The sequence below is a fragment of the Papaver somniferum genome, chromosome 11, assembly GCF_003573695.1.
Source record: "Papaver somniferum cultivar HN1 chromosome 11, ASM357369v1, whole genome shotgun sequence".
Lineage (NCBI taxonomy): Eukaryota > Viridiplantae > Streptophyta > Magnoliopsida > Ranunculales > Papaveraceae > Papaver > Papaver somniferum.
The window spans coordinates 128,358,400-128,384,238 of NC_039368.1; the positions used below are offsets into that span (position 1 = coordinate 128,358,400).

Below are 25,839 nucleotides of genomic sequence, written 5' to 3' on the forward strand. Positions count from 1 at the left end.
TTGCAGAAATGGGAGTGAGTTGCTTACAATCCGAACTAAATCAAAGCAGACGCACCTATTTAGATTCATGGTCCATTTTTCATAGAAAATCAAAATGAGTAAAAAATGAAAAAAATATTCTTATTGAAAAAGGGAATGTAACTACTGGGAATCCAGTAGCACACCCGCGTAAGAAAATAAACAGATCTAAGACATGATAAAGGTTTTGGATAAGAAATTCTTTAATGATTAACCATTCCAAGTAGTGAAAATACAAGTTCTTGAATACAAGGAAATCCTAATTTCTCACTCTAAGCAAAGCTCTCTCTCTTCTCCAGAATCCGCCCCTCATACATTGCCCAAGTACCCCTATTTATAGACCAATCAACCCTAATGGTGTACAACTAATTTTTCCTCGTCAGGTTCTCGTGGAGGTGCTTTATACTTCGCCCATATCATTTTTCATGAAGTTTCACCCTTTTTTTCGATGACAACTGTGGGTGTTTGTCGGGACAGCTGTCTCTTTTCTTGCTCCATAATTTACTTACTTCACAAGTTATCTTTCTAACCAAGTAACCTTACTTCGTCCATCTTTATTTCGCGGCTGGTGTCTTGCCAGGTACTCCAACTGATTCTTCGCAATTTAGATTCTTTATACGAGGTACTTCGTTTTATGATACTTCGTGCTTTGTGTTATTAGTTAGTGGCGAGGTAATTCTGACATTTGATTTGACAAGTCACTAACTAAGATCTTTAAGTGAGATTCTTCAGTCCTATTTCATGCCTTCCTGTGCGGCCATGTGGCGAACCTATTTTGTATACCTACATTTTGCCTTTTCTTATTTCGTTCGAATCTTATGAGAATGGAATACGAACCAGTTGATATTCCTTGGCCTCCACGTTCTCCACCTTCTTGCTTCCACGTGACCACATTCTCCTGGTAACCGATTACTACCGGTCAAGTTTCCTCGAACGTGTCGACAACTTGCTCTACCGGTAATCCTCCTCTTGTTATAAATACCTCGTTTTAGCGCTAGTTTGGGTTTCTTCTTCCTTCTCTTTCCCATGACCTCAAGCTATTTCTCCTTCTGCTTTTTTTCCTGCTCCTATCATTACCCTCCTTTTCTCTCACTTTTCTCACTTTTCCTTCATCGTCATGGCTCCAAAGAATGTTTCAACACCTACCTCACTCAAAACCTTGGAGGAATTCCAGGTAGATTTTCAAAAGATGGGTTTAACCTTAACCTCTGCCATTGATTCTTCTGTAACTCCCTCTATTTATGCAACTCAAGACATGAAACTGAACTACCGATGGATTCAATCCGATACTTGGTCTGCAGACAAGATGATTGTCACCGTCGGTCAATTCAGAGATGGGTTATCTTTTCCTCTCTACAACCCTTCTAACCCGGTTTTCCTTGATATTTTGTATAAGCTCCAGTGTGGGGTCTTCCAACTTTCTGGTAATGCAATTCGTATTTCCAACAAGTTTGCAATTCGCTCAGGAAACGATACTTCGCTGGCTCCGGCAACGGCTGAGGAATTCACCCCTCGCGACTACAATGCAGACTCCTTCGCGGCTAACTATTCCGCGAGGTTTACAAGCACTAGAAAGTATCAGGAGTGGGGTATTGATCTCACTAAGGAGACTATCTCGGCCTCGTCCAAAGCTCTTCTTTTAAACGTGGATCTTCATAAACTGGAGCAGGACGAAGACTGGGCGAGGTTCCCTCTGGTGGTGGGGGTCCCTTGGTCTGGGGTGTCGACGAGAAGGGGATTCTTAGAACGGGTCCTCTTTCTAAACATCGTCATCTCTCCGGCTGCGACCCCTGGAAGCTTCGCTGGTCCGTGCCAGCCGAGGTATCATTTATTCTCTTAAACCTTCGTCTTTCCTTTGGCTTCATCGGCTCTCACATCCTTGTTCTTTTTTACTTAGTACGAGATGCCTGTTGTTGGTCTACGGAAAGATCACAAGGAAAGGGACGTCGCTATTAAGTCTTCTGCTCTAAAACAGGTAACCACTTCGCCCATCACTTTCTTTTCGGCGTGATAACCTTAAATTCTAACCCTCTATTCTTCGCAGGATGACATTCCCCTTGTCAAGCAACCTTCTTATGAATTAACTAAGGGACGGAAAAGGCGTGGCCATCCTACTCCGCCCCCTTCTCCTGCTCAGGTATTTTTACCTCGTCCAAGTTATCATCTAGTGTACTTTTACCCTTTCATTTATCGACTTTACTGAACTTGTTATTTCGCAGACTGATGCTCCACCTGCTCCTTCTTATGGCGAGCCTAAAAGGCGACGCAGAGTCTTGGACTTGGCTGCTTTGACCACAGTTAGGAGCTCTGTTTCTACTCCAAGTCTACCTACTCCTCTCCATCATCAACCTCCTCCACCCCGTACAACTTCTTCTTCCAAGGTTGATGATACTCCTACGCCTACTCCTTTGGTGGTTCATGTTGAGGAATACCCTGAAAAGCCTTCCCCTCGTGAGAAGGGTAAGAAAAGGGTCCCGTCTACGATGTCCAATCCCCCCTATGATCCTGACATGAATTTTCTGCAAGATATTTACCACAAGGCTCGCGAAGATCCATCCATGAGATCTCGTGCTCTTGAATCTCTGGTGACTTTTAGTGTTGATGACTTTCTTTCCCAAGATGCATCTGCACTGTTGAATGCTTCTATGAATTTATCCCTCCAACAACATTCTACTTTAATGAACCTGGTGAGCCTTCCACACTCCTTCAGTTGTGCCTTTTCCTCATTCCGAGGTTCATTTCTAAGTTTCGATTTTTATTTCGAAAGAGGTCAATCGTCACATGGCCAGCCTTGTGGAGATTAGACTCGTTCACGAGAAGTTGAAGAAGGATGTGGCTCAGTATTTCCCCAAGATGAATGTACCGTTTGTATTCTTCTTTAGGGTTTCGTTTTTATTCAAAAAGCATACATCTCAGAAAAATATAACAAATAAATCCCAGTTCATTGAGAATCCATTAACCATCCAATCACAACCAGAAACACCAACTCATTCTAAGGCAAGGCTTGGGTCTTCCAAAAAATGAGAAGTTTTTATTGAAAGACAGAAACCGCAACTAGTCACCGCGAATACAAGGTAAAAAAAAGGGTCTGCAAAGCGTCAGGACAACTAAACGAAGAATCGAAACAATGAAGAAGAAGATGCTAGCCATAGAAAGCTAATGTGTGAATTGTCAATGCCTCGGTCAGATCTTTTTCAAACACTTTCCCCAACAATCTTTTGGACATCAAAGGTTCCATCCGGAAGCCACATCAACAATAGCAGCCTCGACATCCCACCCAGAAGTCGCCTCAGCAGTAACATCATCCGTCTTTTTACCAACATCTGCCTCGGCAACCAACCCATTGTATGCCACCATGACTTCTCCTATGCCACCGACAACAGTTTCGCCGTCTTCTCCAAAAGTTGTTTCAGTTTCATCAAACGCGACATCATCATCTTCCTCGGAAGTCTTCCCAGCAACCTTTCGAAAAGAATTTCCCTATTCATCATAATCAAGGGTTATGACACCGTCCTGGACAGGGGAGCTACGTTGATTTTCCCCTAGAAGCTTCACAAGCTCGGTTTTCCGCCGTTTCAACTGAGAAGTGAACTGTGCCGCCCTAACAGTGGACCGTGAAGAGGTTTTGTTGCACCAAATCCTCCCAATGCACTGGGATGCTTCGCCGTCTTCCCGTTCTTCCTCCAAAGGTATGTCCCGATGATTTCTCCGACTTCACGAAACAAAGATTTAATTCTATTCAATGCCTCCCCATGAGAAGAAGACTGGTTTTGGTCGGCTACAAAGTTGCTCCCCGAAAAATTGGAGACATGCCTGTCATTAGAAGATCCCATTATGCGCTACAAAACCAGAGAAAGGATAGAGGATAGACACGATTTCAGAACGACATGTGCAAATGAAGGATTCAAGATCATCTCTTATAACCAGCAGAGCGATGAAGTCCCGAAAAGGAAAACCTCCTACTAGCCGTGGATTGAGGCGTGATATCAGATTCTAATAAAACCGTTTTCTACTAGTGAGGTAAATTAGGGTTTGGTGAGAAAATGTGGAAGTACATGTTTAAGACACGCTTGCCTGCATTGTTACTCTCTGCCGCCAACACCGATACTTGGAAAAACAAGACCGACAAGGTGACGTGAGGAGAAGGAATAACGCCCCCTTTCTACGGGCATAACACTTGCGGGGTTTTGAATAAAGCAAGGACTTCCTATTTGAGTCAAGTAAGGAAAAGAGGCAACCGGGCCCGCGAAGACAAATCACCATGCCAAGAGCGCCCACGCCATTGCCTTGGCCCCACACGCCAAACCGCGCATGCTTTGCCTCACCAAACCGTGCCATGCCTTGCACCACCGTCCGCGCATGCTTTGCCTCACCAAACCGTGTCATGCCTTGCGTCATCGTGTCGTGCCATGACTTGCCGCACCAACACCAACAAACTCGCCAAGCCAGCGTCACGGTTTTCCTTAACCCATCCAAGGTGATGCATGGCCAGACTAAGCCGACAATTTTCATCTCACCATTCCACGGTCTGCACCACCAGTACAATTTCTGCAAGGCCTCCAACACGGGAAGTACAAACTATCTTTACCTCTCGAAAAAGGTTAGTCGGACTTTCCTGACCATCTTATCACGACTTGTTGTTTCGATTTTTTGTCCTAGCCTGTCACCATCTTATGCTTACCTCGCAACAATGCTCCTGTTCCGAGCTAAGCAAGGGACTTAATGTTGATGGTGGTTTTTAGCTTAGGGTTAAAATCGTAAAACTGTACATCCGACTTGACGTCACTATGACCATTAGCACATTTATTAAATCAATCAGCATGCCTACATAATAATTACCGGGGTCCCTTTTTTTTACATGGGTCATGTTCCACGGCAAAACCCTAATTCTCATGCTACCGCGCCAAGGCATGCCAACCATGCCAGCCGCACCAATGGCAAACCATGGAAGCCACATCTTCGCTCCAAGGCATGCCAACCATGCCAGCCGCACCATTGTGCCAATGGAAAACCATGCCAGCCACATCTTCGCGCCAAGGCATGCCAACCATGCCAGCCGCACCACTGTGCCAATAGCAAACCATGTCAGTCACATCTTCGCGCCAAGGCATGCCAACCATGCCAGCCACATCTTCGCGCCAAGGCATGCCAGCCGCACACTGTGCCAATGGCAAACCATACCAGCCACATCTTCGCGCCAAGGCACCCCAACCATGCCAGCCGCACATTGTGCCAATGGAAAACCATGCCAGCCACATCTTCGCGCCAAGGCATGCCAACCATGCCAGCCGCACCACTGTGCCAATGGCAAACCATGTCAGCCACATCTTCGCTCCAAGGCATGCCAACCATGCCAGCCGCACCACTGTGCCAATGGAAAGCCATGCCAGCCACGTTTACCGCGCCAAGGCATGCCATCCCTGCTGGCCGCACCATGCGCAAATGGCATGCCAAACCCTTGGCCCTAGCCATGCTGGCCGCACCATGCGCCAATGGCATGCCAAACCCTTGGCCCTAGCCATGCTGTCCGCACCATGCGCCAATGGCATGCCAAACCCTTGGCCCTAGCCATGCTGGCCGCACCATGCACCAATGGCATGCCAAACCCTTGGCCCCACCATGCCAAGCCAACCGCACATTGCCTTGGCCCTACCATGCCAAGCCGTCTAAACCCTTGGCCCCACTATGCCAAGCCGTCCGCACCATTCTGCCTTGGCACCACTATTCCAAGCCGCCGGCACCATTCTTCCTTGGCCCCACTATGCCAAGCCATCCACACCATTCTGCCTTTGCCCTACTATACCAAGCCGTCCGCAACAATCTTCCTTGGCCCCACTATGCCAAGCCGTCCGCTCCATTTGCCATGGCCCTTCCATGCCGGCCTTCCCTATGCGGCTACCAAAACGAAGGCGTGCGACGATCAACGACCACCCTTCAATCCTAGATGCAAATCCTAGCCGTCCAAGGTCGCCAGACAACGCATGGTAACCTTTGGCCCAAAAACCTAGTTTTGGCCACGGCAAACCGCGCCAAGGAATGCCATGCCACATGTGCCAATGGCATGCCAACCACCTTGTCGCGCCATACCATGCCGGCCTTCCCCACGCGGCTACCAAAACGAAGGTGTGCGACGATCAACGGCCACCCTTCAATCCTAGATGCAAATCCTAGCCGTCCAAGGTCGCCAGACAACGCATGGTAACCTTTGGCCCAAACATTAGTTTTGGCCATGCCACATGTGCCAATGGCATGCCAACCACCTTTCCGCGCCATACCATGTCGGCCTTCCCTATGCGGCTACCAAAACTAAGGCGTGCGACAATTAACGACCACCCTTCAATCCTAGATGCAAATCCTAGCCGTCCAAGGTCGCCAGACAACGCATGGTAACCTTTGGCCCAAAACCCCAGTTTTGGCCACGCCTAACCGTGCCAAGGCATGCCATGCCACATGTGCCAATGGCATTCCACGCCACGCCATACCGGCCTTCCCTATGCGGATGCCAAAACGAAGGCCTGCAACGATGAACGACCACCTTTTCATCTAAGATGCAGATCATAGCCGTCCAACGTTACCATCTAACGCATGACAACTTTTGGCCCTAGTTTGGTCGCGCCTAAACAAAGCCAAAACCCTAACTTTTGGTCGCGCCTAAACCAGGCCATATTAAAGCCATACCGAGCATGCTTTCATGCCACTGGATACCAAACGAAGGGTTGCAGTAATCAACGGCTACCTTTCCATAAAAACACTCGAGACATCAACGCATGTCACAAACTGGGGGATGCTCATTGGGTATTGGTTTGGCAGTAAACAGCGTGCGGCGTACACTACGCCCGTTATAAGAAAGTATCATAAGGATGAGGCGGTTAGTAAATACAGGGAGTAATGGTGAAACACTTTCTTTTATGGAATATCAATTCCAGGCGTTACCGTTTACCACCTCCTCCAATTTACGCACCCCTTTTCCATTTCTTAATGACACCAGAGTACGTTTCACTTCGACTTGTATAAATAGGCATTACCTATTTCCACCGAACAACAAGTTCAGGTCAGGAGCATACAACACTCAGAAAATATTGGTTAGCTTTCCATCTGTTAGCTTCCCACTTTCTGATACAAGTCGTAGAAAACAACTACTCTTCCAGAATCAACTATTCTGGTCTCAACACTTTCTTCGCTTCCCTCCCCAAAACCAACCCTTCTCCTTCACTTTGTGACCGAAGGAAGTCTGGAACGACCATTTCTTAGTTTAGGACGGATTTGTACAGATTGATCTCTCACATCTAAAGTACTCCCTTGCAGTACATTGTTTAGGATTTAAATTCGTTTCACAACCACACACCCAAAATTACCAAAATCAGCAGAAACCGTTTTCACCCTCAAACAATCGTATCCCACCTTGCCATAATACTTCGCAAGCTTTCATTTTCCCTTTGTTTCAACGAAAATAATGTTGTTATTTATGGTTTAGATGGCTCACTTCTCGCACATTTGTTCATCATTTCTGGTTCTTCCCGCGTTCTAGATTTTCTCCCTGTCACTGGGTCATTGCTCGATGAGCCTTTTCTCCTTGTCACCATTAATTTTTGCATACGATATTCCTTTTCCCTGAACTCCCTCATGATGCTTTCTATGGATCTTTTAAAATCTTCTCGTTCATTTTGTTCCCCTTGCCCCTTTCTATTTCGCCAATACTCATGATGTCCTTCAGTTGCCAATTTCTTTCCGGAAGTATTTTCCCCCCTTTGAGTGTTATGCTCCGTTTTTTATCTTTTTAGGTGATTGTTCTTGATCAAGAGCTTCTCGTTCTTCCTTTCTAGCCTTATTCGTTCTCTTACCAAGTCTTCCTTCCTTCGTCTTTCTTTGTAGAACTCCTCCTTTAATTGCTTCATCTTCTTGTTTTCGTCGCATGCCTCATTTTCCTTACCAAAATGACCGGGAAATTCAACAATTTTCTCAACCTCTTGTAGCGGGGTTCGTCTTTCCTTGGCGATGGGGGTTTCTTTCTCGCTCCTTACTACTTCTCTTCCTTCAACTATTTTTCCGTTCTTCGTTTTTCCACTTTGCTTTATCTCAACTTGGATTTCCTTCTCCGGAGTTTTCTCGCGATCCCTCTCATTGACAATCGTCATCTTATCTGCCTCCTCCATGCTTTTGTGTGATGTAATCTGCTCCTCGCTTATCCAATGGTGAACACCATCAGTTGTTCCGCTCTTCTTGCTTCGCATACCCTCCTTTTTTGTTCTATCTTCCTTCTCAGTTTTTCATCATAGTTGTGGACATCCTTTTCAATACAATCTCGCGCATCCTTTAGATTTCCCTTGATCTCGCCTATTGCACCTGGCATGGGAAACCGTATGGTCTGATGATATGTAGATGCAACCCCTTTTATCCCGTGTATCCACGGCCGACCTATGAGAGAGTTATAAGGTGAGTCTATATCTATCACACAAACAATAACTTTTGTTTCCAACTCGCCCGCGAAAATCTTCACGACTAATTCTCCCTTCGACTTTGACGCAACCCCGTTGAACCCATATATATTATATGTCGATGGTACAAGGTCTGAATCTTTGTAACCCATGGTTCTAAATGCATGATAAAAGAGTATGTCAACCGAGCTCCCCGTATCCACCAGGATTCTGTCTATTGCCCAAATTTTGACTTCGTCATCCTCCCATTTTGAGTATTTCCCAAAATTTAGGGTTACGACCAATGGCTCTGTGTGTGAAGCTCCTCCATATGGTACGTCCTTTGCCGAGAATGTTATCACCCTCTTTTCGCCACACTAAATATTTCATTCCCTTCGGAGTCCCTCTTATGTACTCTTTTGAGTATATTATCATGGAAATTTTGAATGCTCTTGGCTGAATGTATTATCGAATTACAATTCAGTTCGTGGTTTCCCAGATCTATTTCGATTCGGTACACTTGCTGATTGTCACGAGATGGGGGCGGGGTCGGTTGTACATACCCCTCCAGAAAATGTATTAGCGAGCTTACCCTGCTCTACCTGACGAAGTATAATCCTTCGGATGTTTCGGCACTCATTTGTGTGATGTCCATGAAACCGGCGATACCTGCAAAATTCATGACTCCTAGTACTCGAAGGCGGTTCTCTTCCCAAATTTGGTGGGTGTGGAATCTCTTCTGTCAGTACTATCGTTTCCCATACCTTCTCCACAGTTGTATTGAATCTAGGAAGCTTTACATCTTCAAAGGCCGGTACATTTGGTCTTCGTTCTCCAAACCTAGGTCCTTGATTGCTTCTGTTGATATCCCGTGCTATGGCTTCGGGGTTCATAATTCCTTCGTCTTGACTCCTCATACCTCTGTTGATCGATCCACTTCTGATCTCCGCTTGAGACATGTACGAGTTTCGCGGAACTGGGGTTGAAGGTTCCCCTTTATCATATTTCGGATCATCCTCCACGACATGTACTGTTCTTGGTAATATCCTTGAATTTTCTTCCTTTGCTGGAATCGGTGTTACTTCGCTGACTTGCCTATGCTTCTCTTCCAACGCTATGTATTCCTCTTGGTACTCCCTTAATTCATTCATTGTCAAGGAGTTCCGGATTATGAATATTTGGGTGTACAACAGGTCGGTCGGGAATAAGGCGTTCACGAAGGCTAGGATAAAAAATTTCTCATCAAATCGCCCTGCGAGTTCGCTACACATTGTCCTCCATCTCGTTACCAGTCCTCGCAAACTTTCCGTTCGTCTTTGTCTTAGGTTGAACAAGGTCTAGATTCCTGGCCTCAGCAGGTTGTTACTTAGGTATGTTGTTAGGAATATTCTCTGCAAGTCTTTAAATGACGAAATCGACCTTTCTGGTATCCCGTCAAACCATGCCAACGCTTCTCCGGTCAAGCTCGCTGGGAAATACTTACAAAGTACCGCTTCGTTTCGTCCCCACTGGATCAATTATAAAGTATATTGCTTCAGGTGTTGCACAACACTTTCTGATCCGCTGAATATGCTTGAAAATGTCGGTAGCACGCACTTCTCAGGAATATCCGCATACATTATCTCATAGGTGAATGGAGATTTATCTGCCTCCTCTATCGCCTCTGCCAACTTCACCCTGCCACCTCTTCGTGAATTTTTTATCAGTGTCCTCATATCTCGTAACTCATTCAAAACCTCTTGACTTAGGTTCCCCCGTTTCCTTCGCGATGGTCGCCTCTCATCACGCTACGCCTTTCTCCCCCACTCCTGATTGCTTCCTCGTGTCTTTGGTTTATACCGTGTTTCCTTTCCTCTTCTCGCCTTCTCTCATTTTCGTTCCTTCTTTCTTCTCCATACCTTCGTCTTTGATGTTCCCATCTCGTTTCCTCCAACGTCCTTCTCAGATATCTTTCTTCATTGCGTTCTCTTCGTTGTCTTTTTCGTCGCTCTCCTCCGTCGTCCTCGTAGGCGTACTTCCTTTGTCGTGTCTCTTTCTCTCCTGACGATATCGTGTTTCCTTCCGAGTCCATGGCATCAGCCGCTGCTTCCTCGTTAAGTTGCCGACTTTGTAGTGCCAACATATCGTTTTGCCTCATCAGTCGAGCATGCTGCTCCGCTAGATCCCTGTCTCGTTTCCGTTCAAGGCGAAGTGTCTCTCTTAGCTGCTCCAACGTCATGTGTTCCTCATCAATGTTTTCTTCCAACTCTTCATGGGTCATTTCTTCTTCCGCAGCGGTGTCCGTGTCAGAAGTGTGTATCTAGCCTTCCCTAAAGTCATCTTCACCGGTCTGATTATTCCGTCGTCGGTTCACGCTTTGTCTTTCCCCTGCAATCGATGTTTCTCCCCTTTCCATTCTTCCTCCCCTTTTCGCTTCCAAACGTTTGCTCCTCCTTGTTGCTATCATGTGTCTCGCCCGATCTAGTGTCCTTGCCATCAACTAGTCTTTGGTTCGATATCTTCCGACTAATTTCTTGTCTTCAATCTTCCGATGCAATACTCAAGGATTAATCTCTCTCCTGGATTTCTAGTCTTAACCACGAATGAATCGTTCAAGATCTATAAAACCCTAATTTTAAACAACTCGCCAAAATCTCTAACTTGTACAATTTTAAAACAATTTCAACCTTTCTCAAACTCTTAGATGAGGATGAATCCCCGATCTAATTTCCTGTTTCTGGACGCCAAAATGTAACTACTGGAAACCCAGTAGCACACCCAAGTAAAAAAATAAACAGATCTAAGACATGATAAAGGTTTTGGATAAGAAATTCTTTATTGATTAACCATTCCAAGTAGTGAAAATACAAGTTCTTGAATACAAGGAAACCCTAATTTCTCTCTAAACAAAGTTCTCTCTCTTCTCCAGAATCCGCCCCTCATACATTGACCAAGGACCCCTATTTATAGACCAATTAACCCTAATGGTGTACAACTCATTTTTCCTCGTCAGGTTCTCGTGGAGGTGCTTTATACTTCGCCCAGATCATTTTCCATGAGTTTTCCCCTTTCTGTCGCTGAAAACTTTGGGTGTTTGTCGGGACAGCTGTCTCTTTTATTGCTCCATAATTTACTTACTTCGCAAGTTATCTTTCTAACCAAGTAACCTTACTTCGTCCATCTTTATTTCGCGGCTGGTGTCTTGCCGGGTACTCCAACTGATTCTCCGCAGTTTAGATTCTTTATACGAGGTACTTCGTTTTAGGATGCTTCGTTCTTTGTGTTATTAGTTAGTGGCGAGGTAATTCTGACATTTGATTTGACAAGTCACTGACTGAGATCTTTAAGTGAGATTCTTCAGTCCTATTTCGTGCCTTCCTGTGCGGCCACATGGCGAACCTATTTTGTGTACCTACGGGGAAAATGGGGATTCCCAAAACAATATCCGAAAACAATCAAGAATACATGAATAAAGAAGGCAATAAGTGAAAAATCTTTGACCCCTGAACCGATTTTCAAATCCCAATATTTCCCATTCTTTTGAATCGTAAATACTGAGTACGAACGGTAGTAACTAGTCAAAAATAAAATAAAATTGGTAGCAACTAGTCGTATGAAAGCTAACACTACCCCAGTTTTATTAATAAACATGCATGAAAGCTAACACTGAGCATGACAGGCCCTTTCTAGCTTGAACTAACATTACGGGATCCTCTAAAAAGTAGATAAACCATGTATACCCATTGAAATATGATTGATATTTCGATTCCGTAACTTGGATGCCCTGTAGCCCTAGCGGTATGTCATGGTGCCCAAGTTCACAAAGATAAAACTCTTAAGGATATAGAGCAGTCGGGTCCGGCCGTGATGTCTACGACTTATCATGTTGTGGACAACAACATCCCGTGTTTCATCTCCTTGCTCGAGTTGTGGTTGTGGTTTTCTGAAGAGAAGACCCTTTTGCATATATGCAATTCCAAGATGTATTAGATCCCAGGAATTTAGATCAATGCGTTTATAACTATTAGAATTTTTATCAATGTAACTCGCTGGTTGGACTTCGGTTGTAGAGACACGACGAACATTGGGTAAACTCATTCTCTGATTTCTAACATCTTGTGCTTACTGTGATTGCACACTAAAACACCTCCAGTATTTGCATCTTATATAGTATTTGAACTCTGCAACTGAGCTACAAAAGCACAACTTATCATGTGCCGCCCAACAGTGGCCACCACGACCGCGGAAGAATTTTGAATCCCGCAAGAAAAGTTGTCTATAAACCGGAACTCTGAAACGTTAATGATGTTATACGTACTCGTGTCACAATATTACATATGTACGAGCAGTTTCATGAACCGGACATTAACTTATGAAAATTACTCTCTCTCTCGCACATCTCCACTCTAGACACTAACATGAATAAATGTTCGAAGAGCTTTTTGGGTGTCTTCATCTAATTTTAGGAAGCTGGCACAAGGAGTAGAGACTATCGGCAATGGAGTCTATAACAATATGGGAACCACTACTATTTCCTGCAAAGTGCAAGTGCTTTGGTGCCTTTGCTCTATCGAAATAAAAAGCTCCAGACACAAGTTTCTCCTTAGGCTGCAATGCTAACCATACTATTGTGTCTGCACCCTCGTCACTAGTTCGAAGCATCCATGACATGCTGCAACACCAATTAGACATTAACTAGTCATCTAACAAGCAACAAAATATAACAAAATAAGATACCAAGAGAATTTCTAGTCCTTGCCTTTTACAAAGCTCAGGTAAGCCTTTGACAACACCTGGTGTCATAGCCCAACCAGGATGCATCGAGTAGAATACAATTCCTTTCTCACCGTATAGTTTTGCCCATCTTTCAGTTAACGCCACCTTGAAAATAAAAGAATTCTACCATCTGGTGAGCCAGTTTTTTCATCTAGTGTTTGGTTCTAATTGTATGAGGCTGAAATATCAAGCATTCAAGCGCATGTATGAACTAACCTGAACTCTCTTGGTTCGAGCATACTGCACATCCCCATCAAAAATTCTTTCGCTGAACTATAATAAGAGAATGAGATGGAGTTAAATCAAATTAACAAGGATGAATGCGGACGCAGATGGTTATGACATTCACTCTCTCTAGCTCATCATATTTCTGACTTGGATGTGAATGAGGGAACTGTGAAAATATCTAACCAATAATTCGTAAGATACCTGCAAATCTTCAGTCAAAGGAGCTGTATACATCCCATCAGAAGAGACTGTAATGACTCGAGCATCAGGTTCAGCTTTCTCCAATAATGGCACCATCAACTCTGTCAAAGAAAAAGTTCCTGCTACGTTTACCGCAAAGTTCAACTCTAATCTGGTAAGAATTACAAATAAACATAAAACGAGAATTCATCAGTCTCTGGTGTAATCCTTTGTTTTCTAAGTCACTTCTCTGGTGACTTAGTATATTTTTCCCTTTGTCAAAAAAAAAAAAAAAAAGTACTCTAACATGTACGTAATAGTTCTCTTTCTTAAGATAGAATACATACCCTTCTGAAGTAGTAATTCGTTTTTTCTCAAGCAAGCCAGCATTGTTAACCTATCATTTCCAAAATTCATCATCACTGACTGCTACGTAATTTGCACAGTCACTGATATTAAATACTAAATAAAAGGAGACGTACCAAGACATGAACTGGTTGTTTCCTGGAAATAAATCTGGATGCCCATGATTTAATATGACTGATAGAGGATAGATCGCATAGCTACAAGTAAAATGCGACTTTAATTAAATGGAAGGGTAATAATCACCAATAAACGAAAGAAAAAAATGGAAAGCGAGTATACGTACCTCCAAGTACACATTCTTATTACCAGTTACTGACTGAACTTTCGAAACAGCAATTTCCCCTCGTTCCTTATTTCGACAAACCATATACACATTTCCCCCACTGAATTTTAACAAGAAAATTAATAGGTTTAATATAAAGGTATCTTTGAATTCGGAAGTAAATACAAACCGGAAAGCAAGAGCTTCAGCAGCGGCATAACCAATGCCTGAATTGGCTCCGGTCACTACACAATTCTTCCCATCTAGTTGAAGTTTCATATCTTCTTCATTGAATTTTTTCGAGTGTTCACTATAAGATTTACACACAAAAAAAAAGTTGTGGGGTGATTAAATCATATGAACAACGTTGTAACTAGATTTTATGGTACGCAATAGACGTACGTACATGAAACCTGATTTGGTAAAGTTGAGATGCCCATGAACACCAAAAGCAGCTGCTTTCCATGCCTTGTGAGCAGAAAACATATTTGATTATGAGAAATCAATTCCAATTTGAATTCTTTACTAGATTACATTATATCATAAAAAATCATAGATTGAACAATAATATACCGAACCACGGACTGCTCGTGCATCAAGTAGAATTAGTACTCGTTTTCAAAACTAGACCGCCGCCGCCGGCGGCCGAAAGCTGATAAAGCGTTGCTTTTGTCTTTTACTGTAACTACTACACTAGATGCTGCCAAATTGTTATTATATTTATTATGGATACATCTCCCATAGACATTTACTAGTACGGTGTATATGTGCACTCCCCATGAGGACAATACTTCTATGTCCCTAGAACCTCCAACGTATAATTCTCAGAGTTCGACACCTGGCTAACTTGCTGTTCTTGTAAAAGTTATTTCGGATTTTATCCTATAAAACTTTTAGTGCTTCAGAAGGTAAAAGTTTGGAGAATATCAACATTGCATAGTAAAAAGGTTTTTTGACTTGAATTTGAAACTGGTTGGTAAGGAAATTTTTTTAACGATCATATATATATATATATATATATATATATATATATATAAATGTTTAAAAAAAATGAATATTCAAATTTGGAAAATATATTCTCACATTGTCGTGCAAAATCATAAATGGATTTCACTGTAGGCTCTTTTCCATTAATGTTATTATCCAACACAGCCGATGTCAGCACAGTGGTGACGTAAGTGACTATATAATTAGATATCGGATAGCTCTCCTTCTACACCAAGAACCTTTGAGTTACTAAATGGAACTTCTCGATCTCCTCCACTTCCAACCAATTTCTTTAATAATAGCACCTCTTTTACTTGGTTCAATTCTGCTGTATTGGAAGAAATATGGAAGAATACCCAACAGAAATCAAAAACAAGAAGCACCAGAGGCACCAGGAGGAAGACTAATAATGGGTCACCTTCATCTTTTCGATGAAGTGGATTCGATGCATCGAAAACTCGGTTCCATGGCGGATGAATATGGTCCTGCTTTCACCATCCGACTCGGTTCTCACAAAACACTAGTTGTAAGTAACTGGGAATTGGTTAAAGAATGTTTTACTACAAATGATATATGCTTCTCAAATCATCCGGCTATTCTATCTGTTAAGCTCTTGTTTTACGGTGTTGTCTCGGTTGGTTATGTTCCTTATGGAGCTTATTGGAGAGAACTAAGAAAATTTTCAGCTATAAAACTTCTTTCGAATTATCGTCTTGACACGTTGAAGGATTTGAGAACTTCTGAAGTCGACTCGAGCTTTAAATCTTTGTATAGTCAATGCGAGGGAAATGATTTAAAATTTTCTTCGGTGAGGTTGGATAGTTGGTTGGGAGATTTGGCATTTAATGTGATAGCCAGAATTGTCATCGGAAAGAAGAATTTCGCAACAAATGGAGCGGAGAGATATAAGGCAGCTATGCAGGAAGCTATGAGACTAGTGACAGTTTTTGCATTTGCGGATGTGTTTCCGGCATTAAGTTGGTTAGACAATTTTACAGGTTTAACTAGAGATTTGAAAAGATGTGCATGTGAAATTGACGATATACTTTCCGGTTGGGTGGAAGAGCACCGTTCCAAAAGAATTAGCGTTAACGAACCATCAGAACCCGAACAGGATTTTATTGATGCCTGTTTAGATAATCTGCAAGAGATTTCTTCGTTGCCCGGTGTTGATCCTGATATTGTCATCAAATCGACTTGTCTGGTATGTACTTAAATTTTCTTGCTTGCACTTTCTGTATACGTTATAGTAAAATTCTTAACCACCTTCGAAACTTTGCTCTTTGCAGGATACGATAATGAACGGGAGCGACACTCTAGCCTTAACACTGACATGGGCAATTTCCTTACTCTTGAACCATCCGGCCGCGCTAAAGAAAGCGCAGGAGGAGTTAGATACACTAGTAGGAAAAAATCGAAATGTGGAAGAATCCGATATCCATAATCTTGTATACGTCCCGGCAATCATCAAAGAGACGATGAGGTTGTATCCAGTCGGACCATTGTCTCGGACTACAGTCGAGGACTGTGAAGTAGGTGGGTACCATGTTCCGGCTGGCACGCGTTTATTAGTCAATCTTTGGAAGATGCAAAGAGATGGTAACGTATACAAAGATGATCCATTAGAGTTTAGACCTGAGAGGTTCTTGACAAGTAATGCAGATGTGGATCTTAAGGGCCAACATTATGAATTGGTGCCATTTGGAGCGGGTCGAAGGATATGCCCTGGCGTGTCGATGTCTGTTCAGTTGTTGCATTTGATTCTTGCTCGAGTGATTCATGAGTTTGAAATGACGACAGAAGGAAAAGTGGATATGAGTGAAAGAATGGGATTTTTGTTTTATAAGAAAATGCCACTGGAAGTACTGATCAGACCTCGACTCGGTGGAGTTGCTATTAACTGATTAAGAAACACCATAATGTATCCTTCTTGTATGATGATGGATTCCTATCTTCTTCCTGTAGGGGAGGTTGAGGATCCAAACCCTCGTAATGGCAGCAAATTTTTTTTATCTCAATTACTTATCGCAAAAGCAAACTTCTTGTTCCATAAATTATCGGTAAATTTAATCATTTCATTTTCTTTAAACTAGGTACCTCTAATGAAACTCCTTGTCCCTTACAGTGAATTAATTAACCTTGAAAACCGTCAAGATAATAATATCTCAGACTTATTAAGCTCAGATTATCCATGTAATCAATGTGAGTTCATTCAAGACGCTATGTCTAGAGGTGTCAAACGTGGCGGCCCGGCACAGCCCGGTACACGAAGTCGAGTGCTTCACATGCCATGTGACGTGCTGCGCTGTGGCAACGATTTAAATGCGTTGTGCTTTACTAGTCAAAAGCTAGGCACATCACAGTCCACGGGCACAGCGGACGAATAAACGTGTTGTGCCGTGCTGGCACACGTGTTATAAACAATTTGAAATCACTTAATGACATTAAGTCGGATATTATCACGAGAATCTAAATAGACAACATATCGTTTAAAATTATTTTCGAAATTATTTCAAGTAAAATTAACAAGTTTATTCAATAAAAATAAATAGTCCATCAAATATAAAATTGGATCCTTGTCATGTAAATTAATGTTTTGTTCAAATAAAGGTAACGACATTATAACAACAATATTGAAATATATTTTCCAAATATTTAGGTATTATATGTGTTGTTATAAAAATAATGTTGGAAGTTAAATCAAGATATGGTGATTTGGTTCGTGGAGAATTTACTAGAATGAGAAATAATAGATAAAATCAAATTCAACCGCCAATTCAACAAACACTAGTTCAAGAGAGGAATACAGATTATGACAGGGTGAGCATACACACTTGGCGATCAAATTCAGCAGAAGAAATAGAAGAAGAGCAACAAAACAGAAATTATAGACAGGAAGAGAGAAATCAAGAAGCAGATGAAGGAATAATTCATGGAGATGAGGAAATTGGAGCGTTAGAAACATTGAGACGAAGAATACATGAAGAAATAATAGCTGAGGTAGAAGAACGTGCAAACTTAACAAGGCAAAATCACGAATTAAGGATGGAGAATATAAGATTACAGAATAGAAGATCGAGAAGTATTACAAATCATATTCAAGATCGACTAGAAGAGAAGTGAGGCGAAATCACCCACAATCAATGCTGGAAACAATATTCAAGAAGAAATATCAAATCCTAATGAAGAATATCGCGAAAATAGAGAAAGAACTGATGATCGTTACGTTCCACAAAATGAAACTTTTGATGATGGGCAAATTGGAGGAAATCAAGAGAACAGACAAAATCAGGGACAAAATAACCAAGATGACGAAGGAAATCAAGAGGAAGGAAGAAGAATTTTACATGTGAGAGACACTCAAAGAAATCAACAGACAATTGAAGAAGAAATTGAAAGACATTATGCTGAACAAGCACGTTTAATCTGCGAACGTGAAAGATTGAGAGCGGAAATGGAAGAACAAGAGCTTCAGGAGACAATTCGCCAGAACAATCATGACAATCGAGAAAGAAGCGTACACAAAACCGGAATACCGATTATCTCAATGATGAGAATGATAGAGTAAAGAGAATGGCTGAAAGACAGCGAATTGAATTGATAAGAAATGAACAAAGTTATGGAGGGGAAAATAAAAAGCATCATCATTTGCGAATTCAAGATAGAGATGAGGAAGAGAATCGCAGAAGAAGACGAGATGAGGATAATGAAGAAGAGATGAAAATTTTCGCGAGAGAAGATAGACGTGAACGCAGAAGAAGAGAGGCAAAACTAAAGAGACCAATGGATCAAGATTCAGGTGTAAATAAACAAATCTTGAAAGAATTAGAATAAATGAGAGGAATGCTAAATAACAGAGGAGAAGTAGGTAGAAGACAATTGGATGAAGCAATAGAAGAAGCTGCGAAAACTCCATTTACAAGGGAAGTACAATTAGGAGGAATACCACCGAAATGCAATTTGCCCGCATTAACCGGCATTTTTGATGGAACAACTTATGCAATTCAGCACATTAAAGCCTATGTGAGGTGCATGTTACAATGGGAAAATCATGATGCGGTATTGTGCAAATATTTCGCATCCAGCTTAACAGGAGAAGCGTTAAAATGGTTTGAAGGTTTACCAAAGAATACAATAACCTCCTTCAATCATTTGCAGACTACATTCTTGGGGGCATATATAAGTAATAATTCCTCACGACCTGGTATAGAAGATGTGTTTGGATTAAAACAAAGGATTGGCGAAAGTTTGAAACACTTGACTAAAATATGGAGAACTATGTGTAGCAAAATGGCTGGCCGTGTAGATGAGAGATATCTCATATTATCATTTATCAATGCTATGTTTACAACAAACCTATTGTATGTCCAAATTTTCAGAGTCAAGAATACGATTACAATGACAGAATTGCGAGAACTTCAAGAAGAATACATTGCTCTAGAGGAAAGGCAAAATGAAATGGAATCATATCCAGTTTCGAACACCATCTCACAAACAGCGAATGCAAGCTTATTACCCAAGCTAATAAACACAGTGGCGAATACTTGGCAAGTACAACAAGAGAAGGTCACAAATAACAATCAACATAAACTGGTAGCTATGGGGAGCCGAGATCAAGAAGAGTATGAAAGATAAATAAATTTCTACAATCGTGGAGGAAATAACAAGATTCAAAGACTCGATCAACCGCAAGAAACTTATGGAGGTCAAAGACAAAACTATAATAAAGGACAAGGAAGTCACAAGGTAATATGGGAATAAATCAAGATGCCACCTCTAAATGCAAGTGTGGAGAAGATATGGGAAGCTATAATCTTGATGGAAAATATACCAACACCATGGAACATGGGAACGGAACCACCTCCAAACCACAGAAGTCATGAATTTTGTTCTTATCATTATTTTCATGGACATACCACAAATGATTGCAGAAATGTAAAAAGAATTATTTTGAGAATGATAGATCAAGGAAAACTAAACGACTTTCTGGTAGGGCATCCGCAATCTCAACCATTCCACACCACTAGACAACATCAAAGTGAATACGATGAAAAGAAAGAAACATTCTTCATAGAAGTTGGTGCAAAAGCAAAAAATCTATTCTGTCACTCTATCGTACATTCATATAAGACAATTGAAGATTTTCATGATAATGTTTTGAGTAGAGTGTTCGCAAGAGATAATGATGGAAGAGAAATTATGAATATTGCGAAAATCTCGCCACTAGAGGAATGGCAGAAACAGATCATTTCTTTTACGCAGAAGAAATTCCCGAAGGAGAAGAGGTGCATGACAATCCATTGGTAATAAAATTAGAAATTAATCCAAAACCGAAAGAAGATGAGGATGATGAAGCTGAAGATTCATGGGCAATCAATAGAATTCTAGTCGATACTGGAAGCTCTGTGAACATCTTATTTTATCATACTTATAAAACCATGGGTGGAAGAGATGATGATCTTATACCATCAACATATAAGATATATGGTTTTAATGGTACTGCTAACAAGCCTAAAGGGGAGGTTACTATGCGAATTCCATTGAAGGGAATATCTTCTGAAATCATTCTGTGTCGTTGATGTAGAATCACCCTACAATGCGTTAATTGGTCGACCTTGGCTACATGGGATTCTAGGTGTAGCTTCAACTTTCCACCAGTGCATCAAATTCCCTCACCCCAATGGTGTAGGAATCATAAAGGGAGATTGGGTGAAGGAAAGAGTGTTACGAAACTGAGATAGAATCTTGCGAAGGAAGAGCAAACAAGAAGGAAAACTGGCGACACAAAATCAAAGGTACAAAGAAGTGAGAGGTTGATGGTGGATACAATCGAAAGGAAAGGAGAAGAGATGTTGCGAAATTAATGCTAGCTCAGAATAAAAATGATGAACATACCACTACCAAGGAAGCAGTAGCAGAGAAAATAATAAAGAAGCAGAGGATGGCAAAGGTAATAAAAACAAGAAATGTATGAATGATTAAGTTGTTGCGATACTCTCGCAATAAGTAAAATTCTCAAAAATACATTTGATTGAGAACAAAATTGAGATTGCGAAATTCAGATACAATATGATGATTTGCGAGACTCTCGCAGAGATAATGAATTTTACAGAAAATAATCAGAGAAGAATGACAAAAGAGAAAGAGGCGAACCTTTATGGCGTACACCCTAGTTCGCGAATACAATTTCGCAAGAGGCAAATGTAAGACCTAAAGTACGTCATATAAGGGGGTACCTGTTGCATGGCTCAGGGAAAGGCTACACCGCCACCGGAACCTGAGTCATGGAGATTTGGGGTCAATGAAGCCCATCCGGGAGAGGCACCTTGGATTCTCAGCTTAAGCATATGACTTAGGTTGGGCGACTAAGGTAATAAGGACTCTCCCAAGGAGTGCAGATCTGATCAAGGCGCCGAGGTACACGGTTGAGTCAAGAGTGCCAGGACGTTTGAAGCGTACTTTGCCATTCTTGACAAGTCTTGGCTTATACTGCACTCGGCCTGAAGAAAACCCCACTTAGGGTGCAGTCTCGTAACCATAACCCTATAGGTAAAAGGGATAAGAGGCTGCGAAAACAACTGGTTGTTGTTAAGACTGGATGGGAGGAGCTAACCTTGTATGGTAGAAGTACGCCTCCTTGAAGGGGCAACCAGGGGGAGATAAGGGCGGCACCCTCCATTAGGGAGCTGATAAGTGTCTTAAGACGCAAATGTCATGACTTTTTATTCGCAAGGATATTAAGGCTTGTCATATTTGTGCAACAATCCTGAAGAGGCAATAATACAAAAGAAAAAGATAAGACGAGATCAATGGGTTTTCGCATGAAAGTGCGAAGACGTCCTGCGATTTCGTCGCAAGACGGCAATGTCATGGGGCTTTATTTTCGCAAGAATATTTAGGCCTGTCATATTGTCGCAACATTCCTGAAGAGGCCATAATACAAAAGAAAAAGTTAAGGCAAGATCAATGGGTTTTTGCATGAAAGTGCAAGGACGTCCTGCGATTTTGTCGCAATGACAAGAGGTGGCATAATAAGACCTTTAATTAGGAAGGCAAAATAAGACCACACAGGAATGAGATTTTGAAAAGAAACAAAATTCACTTCGCAAAGATTGCGAAGTTATACAATAAGAATTTTTTATGAAATCTCTCATTTGGATTCAAATAACAGAGGCAAGTATGGGAATGTATGAAATTAGAAAATGTTATTTCTCCATATGATAGATTTACTCAAAGATTCAAGAATTAATGATTATATTGATTAACTGTATTGCAAAGAAGAATTGTTTTAATTAATGCAGGTCAAAATGAAAGAAACACAAATATACAGAAAGAAGAAATAAATGTACAAGTATTACAAAGAATCAAAGAAAGAAATAAAGACTACTTCTTGGTTAATCCTTCATTATCTTCATCAGACTTTTCCTTCTTCGTCTGCGTCAGAATCTTCATCACCATCAGAACTTCCATCACTATCAGATTCTTCATCGTCAGCTTCGCTATCAGAGATAATCAAACTGGGAGTATTCTGTGGGATTTCTTCAAAAGACAAGGATAATCAGAATGTGGGATATTATGATCATCACAAACCATTTGGATAGTTTGATTGCGAAAATGCATAGCATCATTCTTAAAATTCGCAAAGTGATCTTGATTTGATTCTTTAATCTAGAATACTTGTCGTTGCGAGAAGAAAGATTCTTTGCGAGTTCCTCCTTTTCAGCTTCGAGTTCTCAATCTTTTCACGATATCTATTTTCAGAATCTGCGAGCAAAAGACAATCAATTATTAACTTGATGAGAATTCATAAGAAGCAAAAGATTAGTAAAGAAGAAAGTTAGTAACCTTCTCTGTCAGAAATCATATCTCTAATCAAGGCTGTATGCTCAACTTGGAGACTAACATTTACACCTAAATCTTTTCTAGCATCATCTAAGATTTTCGCAGCCCAAACAAATTCATCCTCACTACTTATAAGAAGACGAGAACGAATTTGATTTTCCCTTTCGCAGAGTTCGATTCTTGCGGTTAGCTTCATCTCGTTCAAGTTGAACTTCAAGAAGAGCCTCTTGGAATTTCGCCAAAGCCTTGGCACCTTGATCAGAGATGCGATCCTTATCATCTATGAGACCGCTAATTTTGGTTCTTAACTCATTGGTTTTCTCTTTAGAATCAAGAAGGAGACGCTTAAATCGGTTGGCTAAGCCTAAACTAGATCTATGATCAATTTCTAAGAGGCGAAATTTAGATCTAAGCTCATTTAGAGAAAGAGATGAAATTCTATCATTTGAGAAGCTATTTAAGGAATTGTTAAGACGCTCAAGAAGGGTATCATTATCCAAGGCATTAGGAAATGAACGAAGAAGGGTAGCTTCATCAGAAAGACCATAAATGTCTGCAAAAAGGATCATTTAAATAAGATAAAACAACAGGATGAATGAAAAAAAAGAGAAAAGTAACATACCGTAAAGCTGATTATTAGCTTGCTGAAGACTAGAATTTTGTTCTTATACGAGGAAGAATCAATTTCTAATTGTCTATTTTTCTCGCGAAGACCTTTAACTTCAGCTTCCAATTCTTCATTCTTTTTGCGAAATTGAAGATTCTTCTTTTCAAGATTTTCGTGTCTTCTCTCTAGATCTGAGGCAACAGCAAAAGAAGCTTTTCCAGCCTGCGAAAAAATATAAAAAATATTAATATAGAAAGAAATTTTGAATTATAACAATGAAGAAGTAAAAGGATAAAAATATACCAGACTATTGAGAGAATGCAAAAAATCGGGAGTCTTTGATCTAGAAACTCCACGAAGAGAGCTATCACCATCCAGTAAAGGAACATCGCAAAGGGTAGCGAGAGCTTTGCAGGTGTCTGCGAATTGTATATCTCCCATTCCTTGTAGAGAATCAGAAAAGAGGCCAGATAACTTAGCCATAGAAGATTCAGGTGGAGAATCTTCACTTGCAGCAAGATCATCGTTATCCTCATCAGCCTTATCACTTTTAGAATTTTCATGAGGAGGAATATTTGAAGGAGAAGAAGAACGAACTTTCCTTTTCTTTGGAGGAGGACCAGTTGATTTTTCCCTGCGAAGAGCACCTTTACCTTTATCACCAATCTTCGCAACATCAGCAGAGTCTTCTACTTCAGCAATAATCTATACACACAGATAGAAATAAGAAATGGAAGCATGGAAGTAACAGTACTATTTAAAATCATAAGAGAAAATTTCTTACCTCATCTGTGTATGAGCGAAGATCTAACAGAGTACTAGATTTCCCAGTCTTGTTATAACTATCTTTCAGTTTTTGGATCTGCGGAATGTCGCAAGAGTTAGCGAACAAAATAGTAAAAATGAATAAAGAAATATAAAATGAGTTAAATGGGAGAAACATACCTCTTTCTCCTTCTCGGGCCAAGTGAAAACCCAAGGTTGATAAGCAGCGAGATTCGCAGGAAGAATGTTTGACCCAATGTAGGGTCATTTATCATCTTTGGATTGGCGAGGAGTTGTGTTTTTACCAGAATGCCAATCAATATCTTGCATGAGAATTTTGGCTTCATCAATGTTATCTTTCCTTTTTAAGCGAATACCCCAGCGAGTATTCTCATTCTTCATGGAGATAAGTTCATAGTTCTCAAAGAAATTCGCTACTGTATACTTCTCAGAAACTATCTCTAGGTTTGCGAATTTAGGATCCCTAAGTTCTTTGGATTACATAGATCCTCTACCAACACCACGATTAGCGAACTCTAGCATCAGACGGATGCAGTCCCCACTCAGTTGGAAGATGGCTCGCGAAAATCCCGAATGAGCGAGAATTTCATAAAATAAAGGAAGATATGGGTTATAAAGAGGAATAGGAAGACTTGCGAGAATCTGACCTAGCGAAATTATGATTGATTGATCATCACAATATTGATCAGAGAAAAGTTTGACAGAAAGAATTGATTTGGCATTCTCACCAGGAATGGTGGAGAGTGTGAAACCTTTATCACCAAGATCTTTTTGGACATCTTGTAAATTATTCTCATATCTATGACCACTTGGAGCCATGTTTGAATATAGACTATGGGAATGTATATAAAGTAAAAGGATTGAAGGACGAAAATATTACAGCAGCAGAATTTGCAGAAGAATAACAGAGTTGCAGAGATGGGAGAATAAAACTAGAAGAGAAAGTAAAAAGAAAAGAGGAAAAGGGGGTAAGAAGAGTATATAAAGGAGATTTTTTACTCGAAGAAATAAACACCATTAAGACGAAAAGACGTGAGCGGTTGAAAAGCAGCGGTTACAGAAGACGTGTCAAGAAACAAATGGAAGAGAGAGTACGTGTGATAAATGTAGAATATGAAAAGATGAACAGCTGCGGCATTTCTCACATCATTCTCTACTTTGCAGAGAAGATATGAGAAGAGGAAAGATGTAGGATCAGAATCTCGCAATGACAATATTTCAACGAAATTATCAGTGACACAGTACAACAGCGTCGCAGAACAATTTCATAAATGATAAAATAAATGACGTCAGCTAAGATCACGAGAAAGATATGATAATCCTGCGAAAATTAGAGAGTTTTCGAAATTAACATCTGTAAGGTTGCGAGAATGTCGCAAACCATACCCGAAGAT

The 25,839-nt window shown here is 41.1% G+C and overlaps 2 protein-coding genes across 2 annotated transcripts; one reads left to right on the plus strand and one right to left on the minus strand.

The window, feature by feature from the left end:
• Window positions 1-12,703: 12,703 nt before the first annotated feature.
• On the minus strand, window positions 12,704-14,764 carry LOC113323256 (dehydrogenase/reductase SDR family member 12-like). The gene is made up of 9 exons (XM_026571542.1): window positions 14,630-14,764; window positions 14,414-14,533; window positions 14,245-14,344; window positions 14,078-14,158; window positions 13,943-13,992; window positions 13,617-13,767; window positions 13,404-13,460; window positions 13,171-13,292; window positions 12,704-13,083 (listed from the first exon to the last, which is right to left on the minus strand). The coding sequence occupies exons 1-9, from the start codon at window positions 14,707-14,709 to the stop codon at window positions 12,864-12,866; spliced, it is 981 nt and encodes a 326-aa protein (XP_026427327.1). The 5' UTR covers window positions 14,710-14,764; the 3' UTR covers window positions 12,704-12,863.
• A 651-nt stretch (window positions 14,765-15,415) lies between these two features.
• Window positions 15,416-17,228, plus strand: LOC113321557 (methyltetrahydroprotoberberine 14-monooxygenase-like). The gene is made up of 2 exons (XM_026569451.1): window positions 15,416-16,414; window positions 16,500-17,228. The coding sequence occupies exons 1-2, from the start codon at window positions 15,464-15,466 to the stop codon at window positions 17,112-17,114; spliced, it is 1,566 nt and encodes a 521-aa protein (XP_026425236.1). The 5' UTR covers window positions 15,416-15,463; the 3' UTR covers window positions 17,115-17,228.
• Window positions 17,229-25,839: the final 8,611 nt, after the last annotated feature.

Coding starts and splice junctions, on each gene's coding strand:
- LOC113323256 (XM_026571542.1), bottom strand. CDS start 14,709: ATGTTTTCTGCTCACAAGGCATGGAAAGCAGCTGCTTTTGGTGTTCAT. Junction 14,534..14,629: donor TTTACCAAATCAGGTTTCAT/GTACGTACGTCT, acceptor TAAATCTTATAG/TGAACACTCGAAAAAATTCA. Junction 14,159..14,244: donor ATAAGAATGTGTACTTGGAG/GTACGTATACTC, acceptor TTTTACTTGTAG/CTATGCGATCTATCCTCTAT.
- LOC113321557 (XM_026569451.1), top strand. CDS start 15,464: ATGGAACTTCTCGATCTCCTCCACTTCCAACCAATTTCTTTAATAATA. Junction 16,415..16,499: donor TCATCAAATCGACTTGTCTG/GTATGTACTTAA, acceptor TGCTCTTTGCAG/GATACGATAATGAACGGGAG.